At 55.1% G+C, this 22410-nt stretch overlaps 1 protein-coding gene across 1 annotated transcript; it reads left to right on the top strand.

The window, feature by feature from the left end:
- Positions 1-7546: 7546 nt before the first annotated feature.
- TTLL2 (tubulin tyrosine ligase like 2) lies at positions 7547-21207 on the top strand. The gene is given in 7 exon segments (XM_023253561.2): positions 7547-7640; positions 9332-9471; positions 18889-19594; positions 19597-19885; positions 19887-20095; positions 20098-20193; positions 20196-21207. Coding segments are annotated over 7 exon segments (1833 nt in total). The 3' UTR covers positions 20495-21207.
- Positions 21208-22410: the final 1203 nt, after the last annotated feature.

The following is a 22410-nucleotide window of genomic DNA, read 5'->3' as shown; positions in this document are numbered from 1 at the left end:
TCTTCTGTGCAAACACTTTTATTCTGAATACTCAGTAGAGCACACACACACCAGTCACCAAGTAAGTGAGTGAGCCCACCGTAGACTAGAACGTGTAAGACAACTGTTACACACCCACCTTCCGATCAGAACCCGCATCCACCAACGGTCTATTCCCTCTATTCCCACCCTCGTGGTCTTTAACAAGCTGCTAACGCTGGCCTCTGCCCCCTGCTGAGCCTCTCCCTTTTCCACGGCTCTCAGAGCCCTCTGGCCCCTCTGACGGTGTCCTGGGGTTTGTCACCCTTGCCCCCTCCACCCCAAGGCACCTGCTCTTTGCCCAGGCTTCTCCCTCCACTTCCCGTGAAGCCCCTCCCACTTCCCCATGAACAGGCACCCCCACCCAGGCCCCAGCCTCCGTTGCGACCCGGCACTCTTCCAGACCTTCAGCGAAGCCCCATCAGGTCAAACCTCTGTTGAAAACCCTTCCATGGCTCCCCATCTCAATGAGGCGAGGTGAGTCCTGTCCCAAGGAGACCGCCAGGCTCCTCTCCAGGACATCTTGTTCCGGACCTTTGCTCGCACGCCTCTGCGACCTTGAGAATCTTCCGGCCCCTCCACACCAACGCACCCAGCTCATGACAGGCACGGTCCCCTCCGCCTTGGAGGCTGAGGCTTCCGTAAATAAACCGTGTGGCGTTCCTGGATGCAAATCAGGTAAGACAGGCCGGTGTGGAACTGATCTTCGGTTTCTCCCTCGGCTCAGAGCCTCTGAGAGGGAGACACCCCAACTCGCTTAGGAATCCCTCCTACCTTCCAGAGGCGCCCTGGAAGATTATCCTGGAAAAAACGGGCCACATCGTCCTGACCCCACCGGGCGTCTGCTGAGACATAGATGGCACTGAGAAGCATGCCCTGGGCCAAAGGTCGACAGGAAAGCAACCCCCCCCCACCCCAGGCTAAGAGCAGAACCAGAAGTTTGTGCAAAGCCCTGGAGAGACCTGGAGAGGCACCTGTCCAAACTGGCACCCCACGGCAGAGCCCAGACACAGGGGGGACGCAGGCAGGCCTGATATTTTATGTTACTTTATCTTATTTTGTCTCGTTTTATTTTATTTATTTTTTTAATTATTATTTTGGAAGGCCGGGGAGGCGCCCTCGGTGATTGGTGACATTGGGCAGCTTGCTGTCGAGTGTCTGGCTTAAACGGCAAAGGCTGGATGCTCTGCTTTGTCGCTCGGGGTGCCAGCCCCTTCCTGATCCACTGGGCACTCGAAGATGAGGGGAGCGTGGGCTGAGGGGCCTGGTCTGGAACTTGGGGCCCCAAGGCCAGCCTGGTCCCAACGCGGGGAGCAAAGGCTCTCTCAGTAAGGGCTGAGGGCACGGTGTCCCCTGGCATCCCCACAGCAGGGGTCTCGCTGGCCTTGAAAGAGGCTGAGGGGTCCCATGGGTCCTGACCTCGTTTGCCTTAGTGGATGCGGTGACAGAGGCCCACAGGTCAGCGCTGCCGCGGACACGGGCTGTGGTCCGGGGCGGCCGGCCAGTGCTCCCGGAGGCTCTGGGCAAGCGGCACTCTCCCATCCGCCAAACGAGCCGCCTGGCTGGACATCGGGTCTCCCCGAACATCGCCTCCTACACCATCACCGCCTTCTCTTCTCTCTCCCCGCTCCGAACCGTCTGATGAGAAGAGTTGGTGAGCGTGCCCCTGTGCCCAGCTGCGGGGCCTGGCCGGCGGGTGAAGGATGGGTGGCCAGTGGCCTCGGTCAGACGAGCACTTCCTGCCTCGCCTGTGCCAGCGGGAAGCCTGGATTGTGGCCGAAGGGAAGTGATTGAGTCTCGCTCTCAGTCTTCCATTTGTACGGTAAAGACCTCCCTGCTTCCCCGGAATCCGGACAAGGTGTTGTTGCGAAACTCCGTGGACAACGGGGTGTCCCCGCCTCTTCCCCGGACTGAGGTTAAAAGACAGCCCAGCCCGTGCGTCCCTAGACTCCGTGGCGTTATTACAAACCTCGACTGATCTGATCCAACAACCATAAATCGCTTGGCCCGACTCCCGGGGCTCAGCAACAAATACCTAATTTTACTGCTTGCTCAGAGTAACTGAAGGGGGTGAGGTTCAACAACTGTAGAACGTATGAATGTATATATGTCACAATGTATGATTAAAAACCTTCCTGAAACCAGAGATAAATCTAAAATAAAGTGGCAAAGGGAGAAACAGGAAACTTAAAAGCACCTAATAAAGAGAAAGTAAATGTCTTAAAAAATCTAGGCTTGCAGCCGGTAGGGAGTTCCTGCAATTTACAAAAATGAGCCCAAGCGTCCTGGCAGCCAAGGCAATTAAAAAAAAAAAAAAAAAAACATTATATAATCATCGTTACTTGATAAAAGGGGCCTTGTCAGTGTTTTCACAGAGAATCATTTTCCAGGTCCTAAAATGTAAAGGGGTGTTCATGCGGGTCCCCCAGTGGAGACCGGGGGCAGGCACGGCAGACGCGGTCTGACAGACCTCTGCGTGTGTTTTATGGCGGTTTGATCGCCGCGACCCTTGACAGAGCAGAGGGCCTGCAGTCGAAGGGGGTCCTGTGCCCAGGTGGCTCGGGGAGCCAGCACGCCCAGGGCGCGGGCTTCGGGGACGGCTGGGTCACTTTCTGCTGCGGGAGCCTAGAGCCTTCTCCTCCAGAGCCAGGGCCCAGGGCCTTCGGAGATCCTACCCTACCCCCGACGGGGGCTGGATCGGGGTCCACTCCAACCTGGGTTATTCAGGGAGTCACCACACAGAAGCCATTTCACTGGTCAGCAAGTGACCGAGTCAGAGAGGAAGTACCAAGGGACTTCACCACTTCCGGCCTCACGTCGAAATCAAACCCAGAGAGTCTCCTTCCTCCGGGGCCTCTTTCCAGGCCCACTTCTGGCCACTGGCCCCAACTCGAGTCCTCCCAGAAGCCCCTGTGCCCCCTTCCCGACCACGTGACCGTTTGTCCCCCTCCCCCCGCCCCTGGCCCACAGTGTGCTAATGTCCCCAAGCCCTGCGTCCCTGGGCGCTCACCGCTGCCTTGCTGAATCACTTCCTCTCCAGCTCACAGACCCACGAGGTCTGGCCTTCTCTTTCCAACGTCGGCATAAAATATATGCGATGTGGGCCTCGTCACGGAGTGTGTCCCAATCGCCTCACCCCAGCTAAACCAGGAGTCTCCGTGCACGCGTGCTCTGGTGAGATGACCAGAGAGGGAGGCGCCTCACTCTCCCGAGTCTGCTGGCCTCCAGACCCCCACCAGGCACCCCCGGAACCCAGCGCAGTGGGAGAGCACCATGCAGCACGGGTGTCCCGTGAGTGGCAGGGCAGGCCCCCAGCCTCAGGATCAGCACTACCAGCGCCCCGAGCGCCTGACCCCCCGCAAGCCTTCCACGTGCGTGACCTCATTTCGCGACCTCCTGACTCGTGGGCATCCGGCTTGGTCTTTCCTGACCTCTGACCCAAAGGCACTAAGTCCTTCTCAGGTGCCCGGGGCCCCAGCACGGGGGCCTGACTTTGGGCAGTCTGGGGTGGAGCCCGGGTACCAGCAGTTTTAAAGGCTCCACCTGTGACGGGGCGCTTGGGGGGCTCAGTAGGCTAAGCCACCGACCTCGGCTCCGGTCATGATCTCGCAGTACCTGGGTTCGAGCCCCGCGTCCGTCTCTGTGCTGACAGCCCGGAGCCCGGAGTCTGCTTCCGATTCTGTGTCTCCCCCTCTCTCTGCCCCTCCCCTGCTCGTGCTCTGTCTCTCTCTCTCTCTCTCTCCCAAAAATAAATAAACAAACAGACAAAATTAAATAAATAAAATCTCCCCTGTGGTTTGACTCTGTGGTTGATGTATGAGTCGAACTGAGCATTGCTTTTATTTTGTTTATTTATTTAATATTATTTTAGAGAGAGAGAGAGCGTGCGGGGAAGGGGCAGCGAGAGAGAGAGAATCCCAAGCAGGCTCCACACCCAGCGCAGAGCCCGACGGGGGGTTCCATCCCAGGACCCTAAGATCATGACCTGAGCTGAAATCAAAAGCCAGACGCTCAACCGGCCGAGCCCCCAGGCGCCCCGTAACCAAGCATTGCTTCTAAAGCGGATTATTTCTGGGTCCTTGATGCTTCGTGCTCACTTAATTAGTTCATGGCATGTGAAGTGCGTTTTTTAAAGTTGGAGACAACTTCTAAAGAACTTCTGGGACTAAATATTCACTCATTATTTATTCGTTCATTGCAAATATTCATTAGATACTGTTATTACCGTGGTTCGCGTCATCTGACGTCGCAGGATTCCGTTGCCCCTGGGATGCCGTAAAACAACACAAAGATAAGAGCAGTTCCACCCACATTTAGCCCACCAGCCTAGGGAAACGCCACACCTCGGCGCACTGAGGCCCCAGGAGCACACACACCTTGGCCATTGGTACCTCCAGCCTCGGCCACTCCCTCACTGTCAGCGGCACCCCTTGCTCTCCCCCCCACCCCCCGCCAGCCTCCAGTGGCCCTGCACCCCCGCCCAGGTGGCCTGGAGCCCCTCGGAGGCTCCCCCTCCTCCTCGGCCACCCGCAGGCAGGCGGGCATCCCGAGGTCCGGCCCCTGCCAGGGACCACCCTGGTGCTCTGGTCCCCCTCCCACGCAGAGTCACCGGCCGCAGGCTCCTCCCCGACACTGCCGTCACCCCACCTGTCACCCCCCATCAGTCACCAGCCCTGTCCATTTTGCTTTCTGGAATTCTTCCAAACCCCTTCTCTCCCTGTGGTCTCTGTTGGCGGATGACCCCATCAACAGTCCCTCGAAGTGCAAGGCTGACACGGTACTGTCCCTGCCCCTTCACCAGTAATGGCTGTTCTCTTCAGGATAAAACCCCAATGCCCCCACCTGGGGTGCGGGGCTCCCCATGACTTGTCCCACCTCACCTGCACCTGACCACCACGCCCCGCCTCACCCCAAGTATCAACATCCCTGTCTCTTACATCTCTGTGACTTTGCGGTCATTGCTTGCTTTATGAAAATTCCCATCCTCCTCTGCCTGGCTGACTATCTCAGTGCTCAAGATTCAGCTTAGATGTCACCTCTTCCTTGTAAAACCGGCCTGCTCCCCGCAGGCAGCGACCTGCCTGCTTCAGGTGGCCTTTCAATGCGTCCCGGAGCCTTCTGTCCTCTCCTTCACGCCGGCTGGCACCTGCAACCATCTGTCCCCTCCCGTGTGGGGGTGAGAATGTGGGCAGATCGCACAGCTGGAAGGTAACCTGGCCGTCGGGCCATTTCCCATCCCTCCCATCCGTCCCTCCCTCCCTCCCGCGGGGCTTATCAGCCTGCAGGGCGCGGATGAGGACAGACTGCCCGGTAAGCGAGAAAGCCAAGTGGGTGGGACCCCGTGTGCTCCCTGCTTTCCCGCGGCTGGAGCCCCGGCAGGAGCCCAGGCCACAGCGCTTACACAGCGCCCCCTGGCGGGCAGGGCGGCCACCGTCGCCCTCACGCGCGGGCAGAGGGGCATCCTGTCCCTGGAAGGTGCTGACGCGTGCTCACCAGGCCACCCTGCGGCTCCCCCCGGCCCTCTCCGTAAGTGTGGCCAGGCACCTTCCCGACGCCCCGCGCCTCGTTCGGTGTAGAACAAAACCCTGCCTCCCAGCGAGGTGCTCCTTTGCCCTTTCCCCCAACTTCCTTACAGAAACAGAACAAAACAACGGAAGGCCTCCCTACCAGCCGCTTTGGAAGGGCCAGCCTTTATCGGGGAGTCCAAAGGCAAAGCGTGGAACAGACCTGCATCTGTGTTTCCCCTCGGGATGGTTTCCTATAGTACGGACCATTCCTCATTACAGAGGGATTCTCTCCTTCCAGTCTGGGTCCAGCTATCCCCCGCAGGTGCTCAGAGACCCAAGTGGAGAATTGAAGCTATGACCGTGAGGCCCATGGGGGATCTCTGGACAGCCAAGCACGCATGCTGGGATGTGCTCACCCACTCGGCGAGCCCTGGGGGCCACCCACAAAATCCTGAGCGGTGATGCCCTGGAAGAAAAACAGGTTTGGGAACATTTCCAACACGCTAGGGGCCACGGATCTGATTCAACGCTCCAAACACGCGAGGAGCCCCAGGTGCCAGCATTTGAAGGTCTTTCCCGCCACCTGTCCCTCGCCGACCTCCCTCCATGACCTCTGTCCCACGGCGGTTTTAGAGAAGACAACCTCGATTTCTGCTGTCCCAGCAAGTATTTCCTGCCCCTGAACCGGATCCGTGAGGCTTCCATCGGTGACCCCAACAGGTCCCAAGCAGGAAAGTGGCCCTGAACAATTCTCGTCACACCAGGAAATTCTCAGGTCAGCGAATTAGACCGTGTCTATGCACTCACTCGAGGGCGGGGTCAGGACCGATGCTAGTGTAACTGAGGGGCAAGTGCCCGCTTCCGGGGGAGGTGATGTGATGAGGGACATCGGGAGGCGCTCAGCAGACTGGAGCCCGGTTAGGTGAAGGGGAGCCAGCCTCCCACTGCAGCCTGGGGCTGGGACAGGTGCACAGGGAGGGAAGGCCGGACGTGCACGAGGCCAGAAAGCAGAGCAGATCACGTAGGGCCCCCAGACCAGGTTCGACTGGATTCTATTGTGAGCCACATGGGAACCTGAAGAGTTTCCTGTGGCTTCTGTAATGAAGTCCATAAAAATACATCTGAGTGGCGCACACAGTGGGAATTCATCCTGTCACGGTCTGCAGGCTGGAAGCCCCAAATCAAGGTGTGGGCGGGGCCACGTTCCTCCGAAGGCCGGAGTGGAAAATCCATCCTGCCTCTTCCAGCTCCTGGTGTTCATGTCGTCTCAGGTTATTCCCGGGCTCGTAGATGCATCACATAGGTCTCTGCCTCCGACCTCACGTGGCCAACTTCCGTGAGTCTGTCCTCTCGTGGCATTCTCCTCCCTGTGACTATCTTTGTGTCTTTCCTCCTCTTCTGATAAGGACACCGGGGCCCACCCTACCCCAGCATGACCTCATCCTAACTAATCACGTCTCAATGACCCTGGTTCCAGAGAAGCTCATGAACGTGGGGGGACACTCTTCACCCCCATACAGAACCCACAAGATAGAAGCGAGGCCATGTGACTTAATTGTAACAGGCTCACTCTGGCTGCTGGTAGGAAGGCACAGTAGGTGCCGAGGTGAGACAAAGAGTCACAGGCCATTGCCTTGGGAAGCTGTCGAATTGTTGGAGCAAGAAGCAAGAGGCACCCAGGCGGTCTCGGTGGCAGGGAATGGAAAGAGGGTGAACTGGTGGGACCGGGGACGTGCTTTAAGGGCAGAGGCCACAAGATGTATTGAGGCAGAGAAAGAGCCAAGGAAAACTCGGGAGTCTGGCTTATCCAATAAGTGGGAGAAGCAAATGGCCGCTTACTCAGACTGGGGAGCCTCACAGAGGAGAAAATCAAGAGCCTGGTGTTGAGCACGTGACATGTGAGGCTCTCAGACATCCACGTGGCTCTGGTGGGCAACGGTGAGACGTCTGGGGCTGGAAGGTGGGGGTGTCCTAGGGGCAGAGAGACCGGCACATCAGCCTAGAGAGAGGACGTTAAAGCCATGGCGCGGAAGGAGACCAGCCGAGTGAGTGGTCCTGGAGCGGAGCAAAGCCCTACGGTCTCACTCCCTGCACCTTCCGTCTTCAGAGGCCAGGGTGAGGAGGAAGAACCAGAAAGGAAGTGACCGTGGGGACAAATGAGTGCCCCCAAGAGACTGACATGGCAGAGCCCAGTTAGTGACAGGTCCCAAAGACGCTCAGCTCTCTTGTCAACTGCTGGGGTGTGTTGGGCAGATACAGTAGAGGACAGATCATTGATTTGGCAAAATGACATCACCTGTGCGAAGGCAGAGCAACTCAGTGGGAGTCTTGGGGGTGAAGACTTGAACCAAGTGGCTTAGAAAGAGTAGAGAAGTGGAGACAGGAAGGATTCCCAGCCCTTCCCAGAAGGTTTCTTGGGAAACGAGGCGGTGGCTAGAGCCCGATATGGGAGGGGGTGAAGGATCATTACAGGACTGAAATATTGGGGGGTTGGGAAGGACAGGGCATTAAGATTGTTCTAGTTCGAATCCCTTGTGTGGTAATGACGAAAAAAAGCAAGAATAATCAGCAAGGTTAATGCCTCTGATGACTTGTCTTGGGTCACAGAGTTGGTTAATTGAAGAAATGGGATAGAACTTGATTTCTTAACTCTTGGTTGTTTTTCTACTAAAAGGGTAAGTGAGGAGGGTAACTCCAAATGCTACTCGTCAACAGAGATATATGCCCTTAATTTTTTTTGGAACGTTTACTTACTGACTTATAAAACAAAGACAATGTAAAATAAAGGAAATGTACAATTACACAAGTACAGCTTGATAAAATTCTACGACCTGAAAACATCCATATGGCCAACACCCAGACCAGGAAACAGACACCTGCAACATTCTATCACTTCCTTCAAGGGCAACAATTGTCACACCAAGGATTCTTTTCTTGTACTTAATTACATGTATTTCTCTCTTGATTAAGTTTTTGTTGTAGAAGTTTCATGTTTGTAAACGTCCTTCAAGAAGTACTGAGGAGATCACGGTAACCAGAAAAAGCCTGTTCTCCATCCTTCCAATGAACCGGGTGCTGTGCTAGGTAGAGTTTTCAATGAATGTTAACTGGCAAATGTCAAGGGCTTGGTTGTTGGTTGGGAAGATGTTTCGAAGGCAGGAAAGATTTCTAGGCTCCCAGAGACCATGCGGTTTCTCACACGTCTCTCCCTTGGGCCTGGTAGGTGGTAGAGAAGAATCTCTTTCCATCAACCACCTGGGGTGTGAGTTTGATGCTCACTTGGGGGAGGTGGGATTGAGGTGTAAAAAAAAAGTGAAAATTCTACTTATTGGTTCCCTGTTTCCTTGGACTCCACCAAAATTCTAGATTTAAGCACCATAATGAACCTAACTTCCTCTGGATCCTGTCAGAGCAGGTGAGTGTGTCCCAGTGTGAGGACCGCTCACCCTTGAAGGTGAGGCGAGACTGTCATGAACAGCGCACACCGGGGGGCCCCGGAGCTGTGATCAGCGAGCCCCAAGGGTGTTGGCTCCCGCATGGGGAGGCCCCGGAGCTGTGACCAGGGAGGCCCCGGGGCTGTGACCAGGGAGGCCCCGGGGCTGTGACCGGGGAGGCCCCAGGGCTGTGACCAGCGGGCCCCCGAGGGCATTGGCGTCAGCCTGGGGCAGCGGTGTTAGTGGTCCCTGAGCAACGCAGAGGTGGCCCGTTTGCCTCCCAGCCAGTTCTTTAGCCACAAGATCCAAAGTCCGTGTGGTCGGCTCCTGGGAGGCCCCCAGGCTTCCTTAAGCCTTTCCGTGTCTGAGGAGGACAGGACCCCATGGGCACAAGTCAAGGGAGAACTGAGCCCACTGAGAAATCTGGAGAAGAACCCGCGAAGAAGCAGTTCGGGGGGGAAATGCGCTCGCTCTCGGCGCTCACTTTGGACGAAGCCAACACGTTTCACCTGGTAAGTGTGCACCCCACCTTCTTCTGCTCATGTGCCCTTAGAGTCTCTTTTGTGAGAGGTGACTGTGTGCCAACGTCCCCAGAGAGCAGACAGCTGGGAAACTCACCCAAACGTCTCTAATCGAAGGGGAAAATCGTACACTATTCAACAAATTCAGGATGCGTAGACGATTTCGGCCCAGATATCCTTCCTTGTGTCTGGATAGCCAGCCCTGTCTCTGCCCCTGACTCATAATCATCACCAAACCCACCTTAATCTGGTGCTCGGGAGGACGGTCGGGGGAAAGACTCAATGACTTTTGGTTTCTACACCACTTCCCAGCACGTACGGCTGCAGGGTAACGATAAATAATTAACAACGAATGAACACATCAAACCCAGAAAGAAAAATGCCTTCTGGGCCACGTACGATGAATTGCTTTTGTTCTTGGTTTGCTAATTAGGAGATCCGCAGTGTTTCCCTTCCCCTGGGACAGCTTAGCCAGGGCTCTGTTGTGCTGTGCAGTTTTATATATCATGTGAGGCAATTTATTGGTCCTGAAAGGGTATAACAATGTCTGTAATTAAATAGTTGGTGTCGAAACATTAAACATTCATCAACAGAGTAATAAGATGCTGAAGCCTGAGTGAGCTGAGTTCAAAGATCCTATGGGGAGGCACCTCATATACAAATGCAGGGCGGATTCTGCCCGGGGTGTGTCCCAAAGTCCACAGGTGTGGTGCTCGGGGCCTGGGGGACAGAACGAGGGTGTGGAGGCAGCACACAGCCAGGGAAGGACGGGGCCAACTGAGGTCTCAGGTGTAAACTTGACTTACAGAAACGATAAAGATTCAGGGGCGCCAGGGGGGCTCAGTCCATTGGGCATCGACTTCAGTTCAGGTCATGATCTCACGGTTCGTGAGTTCGAGCCCCGCATCGGGCTCTGTGTTGACAGCTCGGAGCCCGGAGCTGCTTCGGATTCTGTCTCCCTCTCTCTCTCTGCACCTCCCCTGCTCACAGTCTGTCTCTGTTTCTCTCTCCAACTGAATAAACCTTCATATATATATATACATATATATATATATATATATATACAACAACGATTCATTTTGGAAACTCAACTGTTCTTATGTGGAAATGGTCTATTTTGAGGTCCCACCTGGGTGAAGTATAAGAAGGTCCCAGGACAGCCCCCAGAGGAGCCTGCCTGCCTCTTCTCGTCCGTCTCTCAGCTGCCCTGAGCCTCTCTGTGTCCTCAGGTGTGTGGCTGATGGGGCCACTGGGCTCTGAGCTGAGTGTGGTCCCCACAAAAAGAAGACAGTCCTCCGGAGGAGGGGGGGGGACGTGCAGAGGAGCCCCAGGTCCATATCCGGATGGGGCCTGGCCCCTCAGGCCCTGCGGTGACGTGTGCCCCGCTTTGTGAGGAGAGCAGGCTCGCATCACGGAGGGACCAGCAAGGAAGCTTCCAGTTCTGCCCCGTCGACTGGGCTCTGCGGCTGCCGAAGGCTGACCGCACACCCACTTGGAAGCAGGGCCGGGCTCGGGGACGAGTGTACAGAAGTCACCCCGGGAGCCAGAGGGGGCCCCAGCGCGTGCCTCTGTCCCGGGACGCACCCCTCCCCGACGGCTCAGGGGGCCACGTGCGCTCTGACCAGCGGGGCCACCGCGCTCAGACCTGGTGGACTTAGGAGGACGAGCATCCCGCCCACCTGGGTTGTATCGCTTGACGACACGCTTTCGTGCGCGAGGCGGGAGCACATCCTGGGACACGTGGGCAGAGGGAGAGCTCAACGGCACCCCATAGTGAGTGGGGGCGCTCCCCCCGGAACACACCGAGCAGCCCGTGCTCTCCGAGACCTGATGGACAGATGCTAAGGCTTCGGGGCGGAGCACGGATCGCCTGGCACACAGACGGCTGGATGCAGAGGGAGCAGTTTTCCCCAAGGTAGGTGTGGAGGGTGTGGGCCCCAGAGGAGGGGAGAAAGGGAGGGCAGGCGAGGAGAGAAGGCGGGGCTCAGGGCCACCAAGTCGGGATGCCCTGAGGCCACAGCTAGGGCTTGGGTCGGACACCCGGCTCCTGACCCTGCCAGGCGGGGTTGGGAAGTCCGGGCGGGGAGTGGCGTTGGGCTGAACAGCGGCTGAAGACTCATACGAAGGCCTTGAATGCCACGCTAAGAAGTGTGGCCTTCAGACGTAGATGTGATATCTCAAAGGCTTTCCAGTGGGGGAAAAAAAACCCACTGCCTTTCCATACACAGTTTGCAAAGCGGCAAATGTAGCTCCCCGGTCCCGGGACACTGGACATTTTCACGTCAAGTCAGTTCTGGTCCACTGGATGCAAGCCTCGGGCGGAATCGGGTGGGGCCTCACCCCCGGGGAACTGAAGGCTTTAATGATAAAACAAAACCTATCACCAGTATAAAAAGTTGTGCCCGGGCACTGATTTAGAATAATTAAAAACTGTTCTGATTTTAAGTTAATAACAACTTATTTAAAAAAAAAAGGGGGGGGGATGGTTGAGGGGGACGGTCAGCCACCAAGTGGCTTCGCCCACGTAGAATCACACAGGAGTCTACAGCCGCCGTTCGGTCCTAGTTGATAAAAACGGAGTGCCTTGCATGTCTGAACAACTCGCCTCTAAATCTGAAAATCGCCGCGCGAGGCAGTGTGAAGTTTCTGTCGTGTGCGCGACTCTTTGATCCACGACAGGGCGGTGTGTTTTTACTGTTCCGAGTATGGCCGGAGGCAAGGCCGTGTGGATAGTAAAAAAAGTTGATGAAACCATGTTTTCACCCAGGACACATGAGCACACAGGCTGCGCGTGGTAAATCTCCAGTAATTCCAAACGAAGGCGGGGCAGAGGCTTTCGAAATTAATCGTTGAGGTTCCGAAAGCCGAGACCAAAGGACGTAGACAGAAGCCGGTTCTCTGCCTCGGTGGGATCTGTTTGCTTTTGCAGCGTCTGATTTCAGGGTCACCCAAGAAGGGTCCCTCTCCTCGACCCCCAAATATTTCCTCTCTCAGTTCAAAGACGACAGAAATTCATGTCATTCAATCACATGGTTTCGTACTACAGCCGGGTCCGGTTCCAACGGAAGGTAGCTGGGGGCGGTTTGTCCCTCACGCGGTGAATGAGCTCCAAACGCAGTGTGCATAGACACAATGGACTCCCCCCTGATTCTTTTTCAAGGTCCCGTTTTGGAAGGACCAACGTGGGACTCAGCAGTCTGAGGGGCTGCGGAGGCTGGGACCCGTCCCCTCCCACAAATTCCAGCTCCAGAATGAGTCTTCTGGGAGAAGCAGGGATCCCAGGGGCCATTCTGAGGGTTCATTGTTCCCACAGTGGGGGCGACAGTTGTGTTTGGCCCGCTTCCCTCCCAGCGGGCCCCGTGTGCCCAGGAATGTCATCAAGGTGTGGGAAAAGAAGCCAGGAGAGAGCGTGGCCAGGGCTGAACCAGACTCCAAGAGATCATAAAACCCCGTAATTATAACAATGACCTAATCACACGCTTGAAGTCGGCTTCTGAAGTTCAAGTTGCTGCTGCTTCTCAGACGCGGCCTCTGCCCTGATTACGTCGGCCGGGTTTCCGCCGAGAAGGACGCGAGACCTGGGCGCGCTCTGCGATGTGTGTCCCTGGTTGCACGTGACCAGGTCGGCCCCGCCTTCGCTCGTTCCCACTCCACACGCGGTGGTTCAATGGTGATGATGTTTTGATGCGTGTTGGTGTTTTCCGTGCACACGCGGGCTCACTCTGCCCCTACGAGCGTTCCAGCCACGTTCACGGTAACGGACTCGGGCTCTCCTAACAGAGATACAAGCACGTGGCCTTCACCTTCTGGGCAGGTGCCCCTCTCCCTTCGGATAGCGGCTTGGGGAGTAGCCCTGCGTGCTCTAGTTTCCTTCTGGAAGTTTTTATGTGGAGGCCGACCTCCGTCTTGGAGGGCCCGAGAGGGCTCTATCCACCAAGCCTCACTCACCTGCAGGGTCTGTAGATCTGTGGCCGTCCCCCGGTCAAGGACGTGCCTGCCTCACAGAGCCCCTCCCACGGGCCGCACCTGAAAAGCGTAGCCTCCCACGCGACAGGGCATGCGGAAATGCACGCGGGAGATGGCGACTCTGTCAATATACACATATATGTCATAATTTCCCTGCAGTGACCTTGTGGAGTTCGCGCGTTATTAGTAATTACTGCTACCTTGATACGTTCCTGGGCCAATCAGTGTGACTGCCCAGGGATGCTGAGAACCATGGTTCCCAATAAAGTGTTTTCAAGTTCAGCGAGAATGTTTACCGCCTTCTTTTCAGAATAAAGCCCGTGGACCCTGAGAGCTCTTCGCCCGGGCTATTGCTCAGTTCAGAACTGCCAGGGTTAAGTTGACCGGTGTCTCGGCTCCTGCCCTGGCCGAATGGCAAATGCCCTTAAATAATTGACAATTTCATGTCATGGTTTCATGTTATAATGTGCACGTGTATTTGCGTACGATATTTTTATCGCATGACACGATACTCTGCTTGCCTCTTAAGTCTTAGTATCGCAATTATGTATTATGAGCATCAATGAATATAAAGTGATGCCTTCGGGAAATAGCCAGGGCTCGCTGCCTGTGCGGGCTGCTCTGATCATAGAAGTTATTTGTGTCTTTCATTAATTTCATTGTAATGGCGATCATATCAGTTCCCACGAGGACCGCTTACTGTCACAGTTCCGAGAGCAAACGTCCAAATAAACATACAGCGTATTACATGTTTTATATGATTTAAACCAATCAGTCGCTGATTTAAGCACTCGTCGTAAAGGTAGAAAGGCCTAGTGTGTATCTGGTAAAAGGTCAGGAATGGTGATGTCTATTTTAATTGTGAATAGAATTTGCCACTAAAGTTTGGGCTCAAGACTGAGAAGCTGAAGTTAGCCACAAATCTCTTGGATCCTGACCCAGATAAATGGGAGTTTATAAAAAGAGAGAAGGGGGCACCTGGGTGGCGCAGTCGGTTAAGCAGCCGACTTCAGCCAGGTCACGATCTCGCAGTCCGTGGGTTCGAGCCCCGCGTCGGGCTCTGGGCTGACGGCTCAGAGCCTGGAGCCTGTTTCCGATTCTGTGTCTCCCTCTCTCTCTGCCCCTCCCCCGTTCACGCTCTGTCTCTCTCTGTCCCAAAAATAAATAAAAACATTGGAAAAAAAAATTTTTTTTAAATAAATAAATAAAAAGAGAGGAAATTTGGGGCAGAAATGAGCAACAGAGTAGGAATCACGGCTGACGTGGACAGAAAATGTATGAAATCTGTATTCCCCTCATTACAAGAAAAACTATACCCCCCCTGCTCCTCCCCTGTCCCGACCCCACGCTGGGCTGCTGGTTCATTCATTTGTTCCACAAACATACAGGGCACCCAATGCAGGAACCGGGATTAGAAAGACAGCCCTGACCTCAAAAACTCCTATTTCGCTGGGTGAGGCGGGCGAATGGCCATTTGCACAGCCGTGCTGGCCCGCAGCGCCCGGGAAGTGCAGGCAGCAGGGACCCCGGGGGCGGGGACAGCCACCGCGGCAGACCTGGAGCGCAGACGCGCAGAGCCCACGCCGACTGGAGCGGACGGGGTCGCCTGCAGCCCCAGCAGATCCGCTCCCGGTGCAGCACGCAGGTGGGGGACCCCGCGCACAGTGGGCGTCGGCCCGGCTCGGCTCGCGGTGTGAGCCCGCCCTGTGTTCGCGGCCAGGACAGCCACGGGAGCGCGCGGACTGTGGTCAAATAACCCGCATCGGCTCCTCACCACACGGACGCAGGCGAGGCTGCCTCGGCAGTAAACAGTCTGACCCCCGCGTGACGCGCAGCCCCCCCCCCTCCAGGGGCCCTCGCTCCCCCTCTCCTCTGCAGGGTCTCTCCACCTCCGTCCAGAACCCCCCGGGCCCTGAGCCCTCTCGGACCGTCCGAGCCTCCTCTTAACAAGGTCACAGAATATGCGACCCTTCAAAAACCTCTGAAGGAACAGTGACACCTGGGACCCACCACCCAGTTTACACAGATCACAGGGAGGAGGGGGCACCGCTAACCCTCTGCGGGACTTTGATGCCCCCTCCCCTCCTCCCTCCCCCTCCTTCCTCCCCTCCTCCCTCCCCTCCTCCCTTCCCTTTCTCCCTTCTCCTCCTCCCTCCCCTCCTCCCTTCCCCTCCTCCCTCCCCTCCTCCCTCACCTCTCCCTTCCCCTCCTCCCTCCTTCCTCCCTCACCTCTCCCCTCCCCTCTCCCTTCCCCTCCTCCCTCCCCTCCTCCCTTCCCCTCCTCCCTTCCTCTCCTCCCTCCACTCCTCCCTCACCTCCTCCCTCACCTCTCCCTCCACCTCCCCTCTCGGTTCCCCCCTCACCTCCTCCTTCATCAGCAGGAGGTCAACCTTTGGACACCATACAGAGGGGAACCACATGTGCATTTCATGGGTTCTCTTCTTATGTCCACGGACCACATGGCCACACCTGGAGCTGGAGCCCACCCGTGGCTCATCCTGCCGTGGCCATGAACGGTGTGACCTCCTCACCGTCCTCCCTCCTAGAGATGAGGCTCAGACCAAGGGAGAAACTAGGCTATTATGAAAATCTCCGTGGACAGCTTCACTCTCAGCCACAAGGACACCACCTCTGAGATGAGAGGATGGTGTGACCGATGGCTGGGCCACCCTGCTCCAGAAGGGGTGGGGGGGGGGCATGTGGCTCCAGGGCCCGTGAGCACACAAAGAGGTTGTATCCTGGTCCCCTCCAGCAGGTGGCCTTTGGCCCACATCTACACTCACGGGAACGGCCGTGCTCACCTTAAGATGAGCACTTCGTCCTCTACAGGCGTGGGAGGCGAGAGCCGAGCGACTAGGGACGTGCCCCATGACCCCCCCCGGGCCGGACGGCGTGCCTGGCACGGGAAGGGGCCTCTGCAGGCACCCCCACCCCGGTCCTCACCGCCCGCATCGCCTCCCTCGTCCTACGGAGGGCTTCCGAATTTGTCCCCAACCAGTTTTTAATCACGACGCCTGCCCCCTCCCACGTGCGTTTCTTCGTCAGACGGGAACCGTGTGCTGTCCCCAGCGTCTGTCCGTCCGTCTGAAAGAGGCTGGATGAAAGACACTTCAGTGGCTCCAGACCTTGTGTTGAGCAGAGAAAACTCTTAATTACGCATTTGGTTTCTCAACGAATTTTCACAGGCAAGTGGACACTCAGCTGACACGGGCCCAGTGGGTGTTGCACAAGCGTCCCAGTGAACAGCCAGAGTCCCATCAGACCATACGCTTCACGTCTCGGCTTTCTTGGTTCCAGGAAGCCCAGGTTTGCCGGCCGGCCTCAAGATGGCATTTCCTGGGTCTGTTCTCGTCCGCTGACCTGCGGAGCCGGAGAAGGCCGGTCCCGAGCCACCGCGTGCTGGTTCCCGACGGAGCCAGGCGCCCCCCAGAAGGCCACACTGTCCTTTCCTGAGAGGTTTATTCCCAGGCTGGGAAGGTGGAGGTTGCCAGGAATGGGACAATATCCCATCAGGTTTGCCTGACTCAATATTTCCCACGCTGCTTTTGTGAAATGGTAACTAATGTGACACAAATTTTAGGAGGGTTCCGTGATCAACTAAGTTTGGGAAAGATGGCATGTGTCTTGGAGCTAGGAAGAGACTAAACTTTTTTTTTAATTTATTTTGAGAGAGAGGGAGAGGGGGAGAGCACAGGCACAGGCAGGGTAGGGGGGAGAGAGGGAGTCCAAGTGGGCTCCATGCTGACGGCATAAGGCACGATCTCATGAACTCTGAGATCACGACCTGAGCCAAAGTCGGATGCTTAACTGACTGAGCCCCCCAGGTGCCCCAAGACAGAATCTTAAGCAGGCTCCACGCTCTGCACAGAGACCAGCACGGGGCTCGATCCCACGACCTGGGATCGTGACCTGAGCTGATTCAAGAGTCAGACACTCAACTAACTGAGCCACCCAGGTGCCCCAAGAGAAGGAACATTTTTAACTGCGTTTGATCCAGCTTCCATAATTATTTTTGATCTTCCCCCTTACACACACACACACGCACATACACACACACACTACTATAACATGTTAATATCATTGAACATAGCTTGAAAACAGTGCTGTAAATTGCAAAGATTGAATTTCTCAACAGCCGCGCTGGGGCTGTAGCTCCCGGGGGCCCCTCCTCGCCAAAGCAGTAACAACACCGACAAACGCGAGGTCATGTGTTGACACGGCTTGTGTTCACAGTGCTTCTGGACCTTTTTCGGAGCCACTGTCCCAGCCCTCAGCAGCCTCGGATCAGAGCCTACCATATTCAGCAGCTGGCCTCAGAAAACAAGGAGACTCCTTCGCCGCTCCCCGACTCTTCCCAACTTCAAATCTGGAGAAGCAGGTGGGTGACAAGTTCGACCTCCTCCCTCCTTCCCGCCCACTTTCCCTCCGTCCAGGCTGGCTTCGCCTGTCAGAGTTACTCCTTGGGCATCAATCAGAGCCTCTCAAACGCCACAGGATTTCCACCAAATAAGTTATGTCACGCTATAGGGTAAGTTATGCACGAACGATGCTAACATCATCAAAGAAATAAGTCAGAATTGCCTGAATGTGGCAGTTTTGATGAGCACTAAATCCTTGTTTTAAGATTTTGGAATAGCGACATCTCCCCCAAGAGGCGTTGGCTTTTTTACTCCCCGCCCCCACCCACCCTGGATCATAATACAACATCATGCCTCATCATCAGCTTTGATTTTCTCCAAAACAATCTGATTTTCTGTCTTTGAAATTTCAGGAAAATGTCGAATATGCACTTTCTGGGCGTCTTGCAAAATGGGAGGCGCAATCTTCACATAATCATTGTTTGTGCAGAATGAATTTCTAAAACTCAAATTTTTCCTATTTTCCTTGCAAGTTACCATGAACTTGAAGGAACACGGCCTCTGACCCCTGGGCATATGAGGCAGGTGCTGGTGGCCACCACAGGGGTCTGGCCTAAGCTCCCAAAGCTTCTCGGGCTGATAAGACCCTTGCTAATCACGTAACACCCACGCATCACCTTTCTTTGGCATGTTCAGATTCATCTAACTGGAGAGAACCTGACATATTTGCTTTTTCTAAAGAATGCCCACTTTTCAGGTCAACAGGATTCACTGAAGGTACAGGCCTACGGCAGAGTAACCCTCAGGTCACTGTTGTGACTGCCAACGTTTTAACATGTCGCTAAGAGGAGGCAGTAGGCAGGTAACTCTGGAGCGACAGAACGCACAGGGAGGGGCCCGTCAGCTTCTGCAGGGGCAGCAGAGATGGGCGGACCTGTGCAGGGGGCAGGTTATCTGGTGAATGATGTCAGGGAAGGCAGACCGGACAGCTGACCGTAGGATGCGGGCTCCTTTACGGAAAAGCTCCTCTAGGATACGACCTCCCTGCCCACCCTCTAACGCTTTTCTGATCCCCGGTTTTTAGAAAAGAAAACCTTATTTGATGGCAGAAGGCAGACCTTCGGGGGCCATCCCGAAGCCACCGGTGTTCCCTGTGGACGACAGAAGGGCGGAAGTGGTGCAGAGCGTCCTGCTGGAGCGAGGGTGGGACAAATTTGACGAAGGAGGGCAGAACAGCGACGACTGGAACCTGTATTGCGGGACTTCCTCCTGCCGGATGACTGAGCGCGTCCGCGTGAAGCCGGGGCAACGGCTGAACCACCCCCCGGGCACCACCAGGCGGACCAGAAGGACCGCCTGGCCAGGCACCTGAAGCGCATGGAAGAGGACGTCCGGCGGCCCCCTGCACGAGTTCATCCCGCTGACGTTCGTCATGCCCGACGACGACAAGTTCATGGCCGAATACTCGCGGGAGAAGCACGTGACGGGCGCAAAGCGCAGCTCCTGGATCTGCAAGCCTGTGGAGCCGTCCCGCGGGACGGGGATCATCATTTCCAGTGACATTAAAGACTTAGTCTTTGATGATACATACATAGTACGGAAATATACCTGCCACCCTTTCCTCGCGGGCAGAGGTAAACCTGACCTCCGCATCTGCGTCTGTATCACGGGCTTTAAGCCTTTGACCATTTACGTTTATCAGGAAGGGTTAGCGCGCTTTGCCACGGAGAAGTTCGACCTGAGTAATCTGCAGAACAGTTATGCCCCCTTGACCAACCTCAGCATCAGTAAGTTGGGGCCTCTCATGAGAAAATCAAAGAAGTGATCGGTCGCGGCAACAAGTAGACCCTCAGCCGGTCCTTCTCTCACCTTCGCAGCTGGGACGTGGACGGCCTGCTTCTGTGGCAGAAAATCCACCGCGTGGCTCTTCTCACGGGGCTCGCCATCGCTCCCTCGGTCCCCTTTACGGCCAACTGCTTGGAGCTCTTTGGGTTTGATATTTTGATTGATGACAACTTGAAACCGTGGCCGCTAGAGGTCAACTTCAGCCCTGCCCTGTCCGTGGATTGTTCGGCGGACGTGTCTGAAGAGAAAACTCATCCACGACACTGCTGAGCTGATTTACTTGCGGGGTCTGAGACACGGGAGGGCAGAGGGTAGTGACGGTCCCGGGGGGAGCGGCGGGGTCCCCCTCGCGGAGCTGGATGCTGGTGGGCTCAACCGCGTGGGCAGAACCCTTCCTCGTGAGTCCCTCTTTCCGGTCATGGGCAGACCGTTTAAGGAGGAATCTGCAGTGAAGAAGCCGTAAAGATATGTCCCGAGAGTAAACGTGCCTCCCAGCCTAGGGAAATGACGAGTAGGAAGAAAGACCTTCTCCTTTCAACAAGAGAAGCCCCCAAACCAAGCCAAAGTTAAAGGGCAGACACACACCCCACAAAGCGCTCATTCCGTTCGTGTCCCTCATCCAAGCGTGCGCCCACCGGACAAGCATCGCCCTGTGCGTCGCCTCGGACACCAGCAAAGTTCCAGACCTCCAAGAGGGGAACTTTGTTCTCATTTTTCCTTTCAACAAAGCAACTTTTGGAGCTTCCAGGAATAGATTAAACGTCAGGAGAATAATCCAAGAGTTCCAGAAACGAATGAACAAACAACACTCCCAAGTGGCAGAAAAGGAAACAAAGAGAAGGTGACACGGCTTTTGGAAAACCAAGGATTCCCTTGCCGGGGACAGCAATGGCTCAGCCCCTGCCCCTCTGCATTCAGCACGTTGACCACGTCGCTGGGGCCACCGATGTGGGCGTAAATAGAAATATAGCAACCCTGACGAAGTAGAGCGTGTGCAAATGATGATTAAATTACATGACCTAACTGGTGTATCTGCTCCGATTGCTTGGGAAAATGCCACACAGCCTCTTCCCTGTCCTCGGAAATGCTTTATCACAATTACACTGTGCATTTACCGAAACACGAAAATAAAAGATAATTAGAATATCTTTTAAGGACTCTGAGGTGAAAACGGTACAAAAAAGGCTAAGGGTTAACTTTTTGTTTCTTAATACACCATTTTATGTTCAAAATTATTTTTGTCAACTTAATCAGTCATCGGTATAAGGCGAAATACAGGAAACCTTCCCCCAGGGTACCCACGTGACTGTTATGTATAGGTCCTGGGTCCTAAATCAGACATTGCACCACATTGCTCTCCACTGGGGTCATCCATCAACCGTATTTGGAGAGTGTCCCCTCGTGGTTGGCCCCGTCACTGATAGATTACCATCCCAGCACGCGACTTCAGAACCTTCCAGATCTAGCCTTGTCACTCCTGCCACATCAGAAAGCACTGAAGAGTCCTAAGACACAAAAGCCGCAGCATTTACTTGAAAACATCATGCTGAGTGAGAAAAAAGCCAGACACAAAGGGCCACACGTAGTAAGATACGATTTACAGGAAGCGTCTGGAGTTGGCAAATCCAGACACACAACGTGATTGGTGGTTGCAGGGCCCAGGGTGGGGGCGCGGGGATGCTGACCGCGAGTGGGAGTGGGGTTCCTTCTGGAAGACAAAAATGTTCTGGTGGTGGTTGCACAACATCATGTGCTAGATGTCACTGATGGTCAATTTTATGTTATGTTTATTTCACCGCAATAAAAAAAAGTTACAGCAAACCATACTTAAGGTAAGCAAGGATTAACTACTGAGGCCGGGGACACAGAGTGGGTGATACAGCCACCGAGGGACAAAGGAAGGAAGTGACTGCTCTCAGCGCCCACATATGATTCCTTATGGTGTTGGCACTCGCAGCGGTCTCTGAACACCTAAGAGAATCCTACTGTTCCATCTGAATGGTTCAGAAAAGAGGGGGAGAAGAAAGTTCCAGCAGTTAGCCCGGACGCTGGACTGTGTGTGTTGCTCATTGCTTGGTTTCAGGCATAAGCACATTTATTTACTCCCAGCCTTATTCCAGAAGAGATTTGAAGGAGTCACGTAAGACTGTAAGCACATCCAGATTGCCCTGGTCTTCTATCTCAGCTTTCTACTTTATAGTAGAAAGGGCCTCTTCCGCACATATGGAGACGCGCTCTAACGAGACCAAGCCATGTGGCCACCATCACCCGAAAGCCAGAGATTAGATCTCATACCCCCTTTCATCTTGAGCAACAACTCAGACGTGAGGATGAACGTCCCAGAGACGTGCACAGCACATAACGTTAAGGAACGACGATTTCACTTGAGCATGTGAACCTCTGCAGCCCCGGGTCCGCTGCCCGGAAAACACGCACGATCCGGGCAGTATGTTCGTCGAGGCAAAATGCGGGCCAATTAAACTGAAATAATAGTGGGCTAACGTTAGACTTGCAAAGGCGACAGGAAGCCTATGTGTGTAGAGTTTGTATCAGGTGCACGCTTGTGTAAGGGACACGGAAGGAAGACAGAGACGCGGTATTCTGGGGGACGAGAGCCAAAGCCCCAAAGTCCAGAGACGTCTCCAGGAGATAGGAGGTAGTCCCTTAAAAGAATCCTTGGGTTTCCACCTCCGGGGAAATGGGATATGTGTACCTTTCCTTATTCCTTCGCAAAGTACAATCGAAGAAGCTAGACCGCACC

The sequence above is a fragment of the Felis catus genome, chromosome B2 (assembly GCF_018350175.1).
Source record: "Felis catus isolate Fca126 chromosome B2, F.catus_Fca126_mat1.0, whole genome shotgun sequence".
Classification (NCBI taxonomy): Eukaryota; Metazoa; Chordata; class Mammalia; order Carnivora; family Felidae; genus Felis; species Felis catus.
The sequence above is the reverse complement of the archived record's forward strand: the minus strand, read 5'-3'. Positions and strand labels throughout refer to the sequence as shown.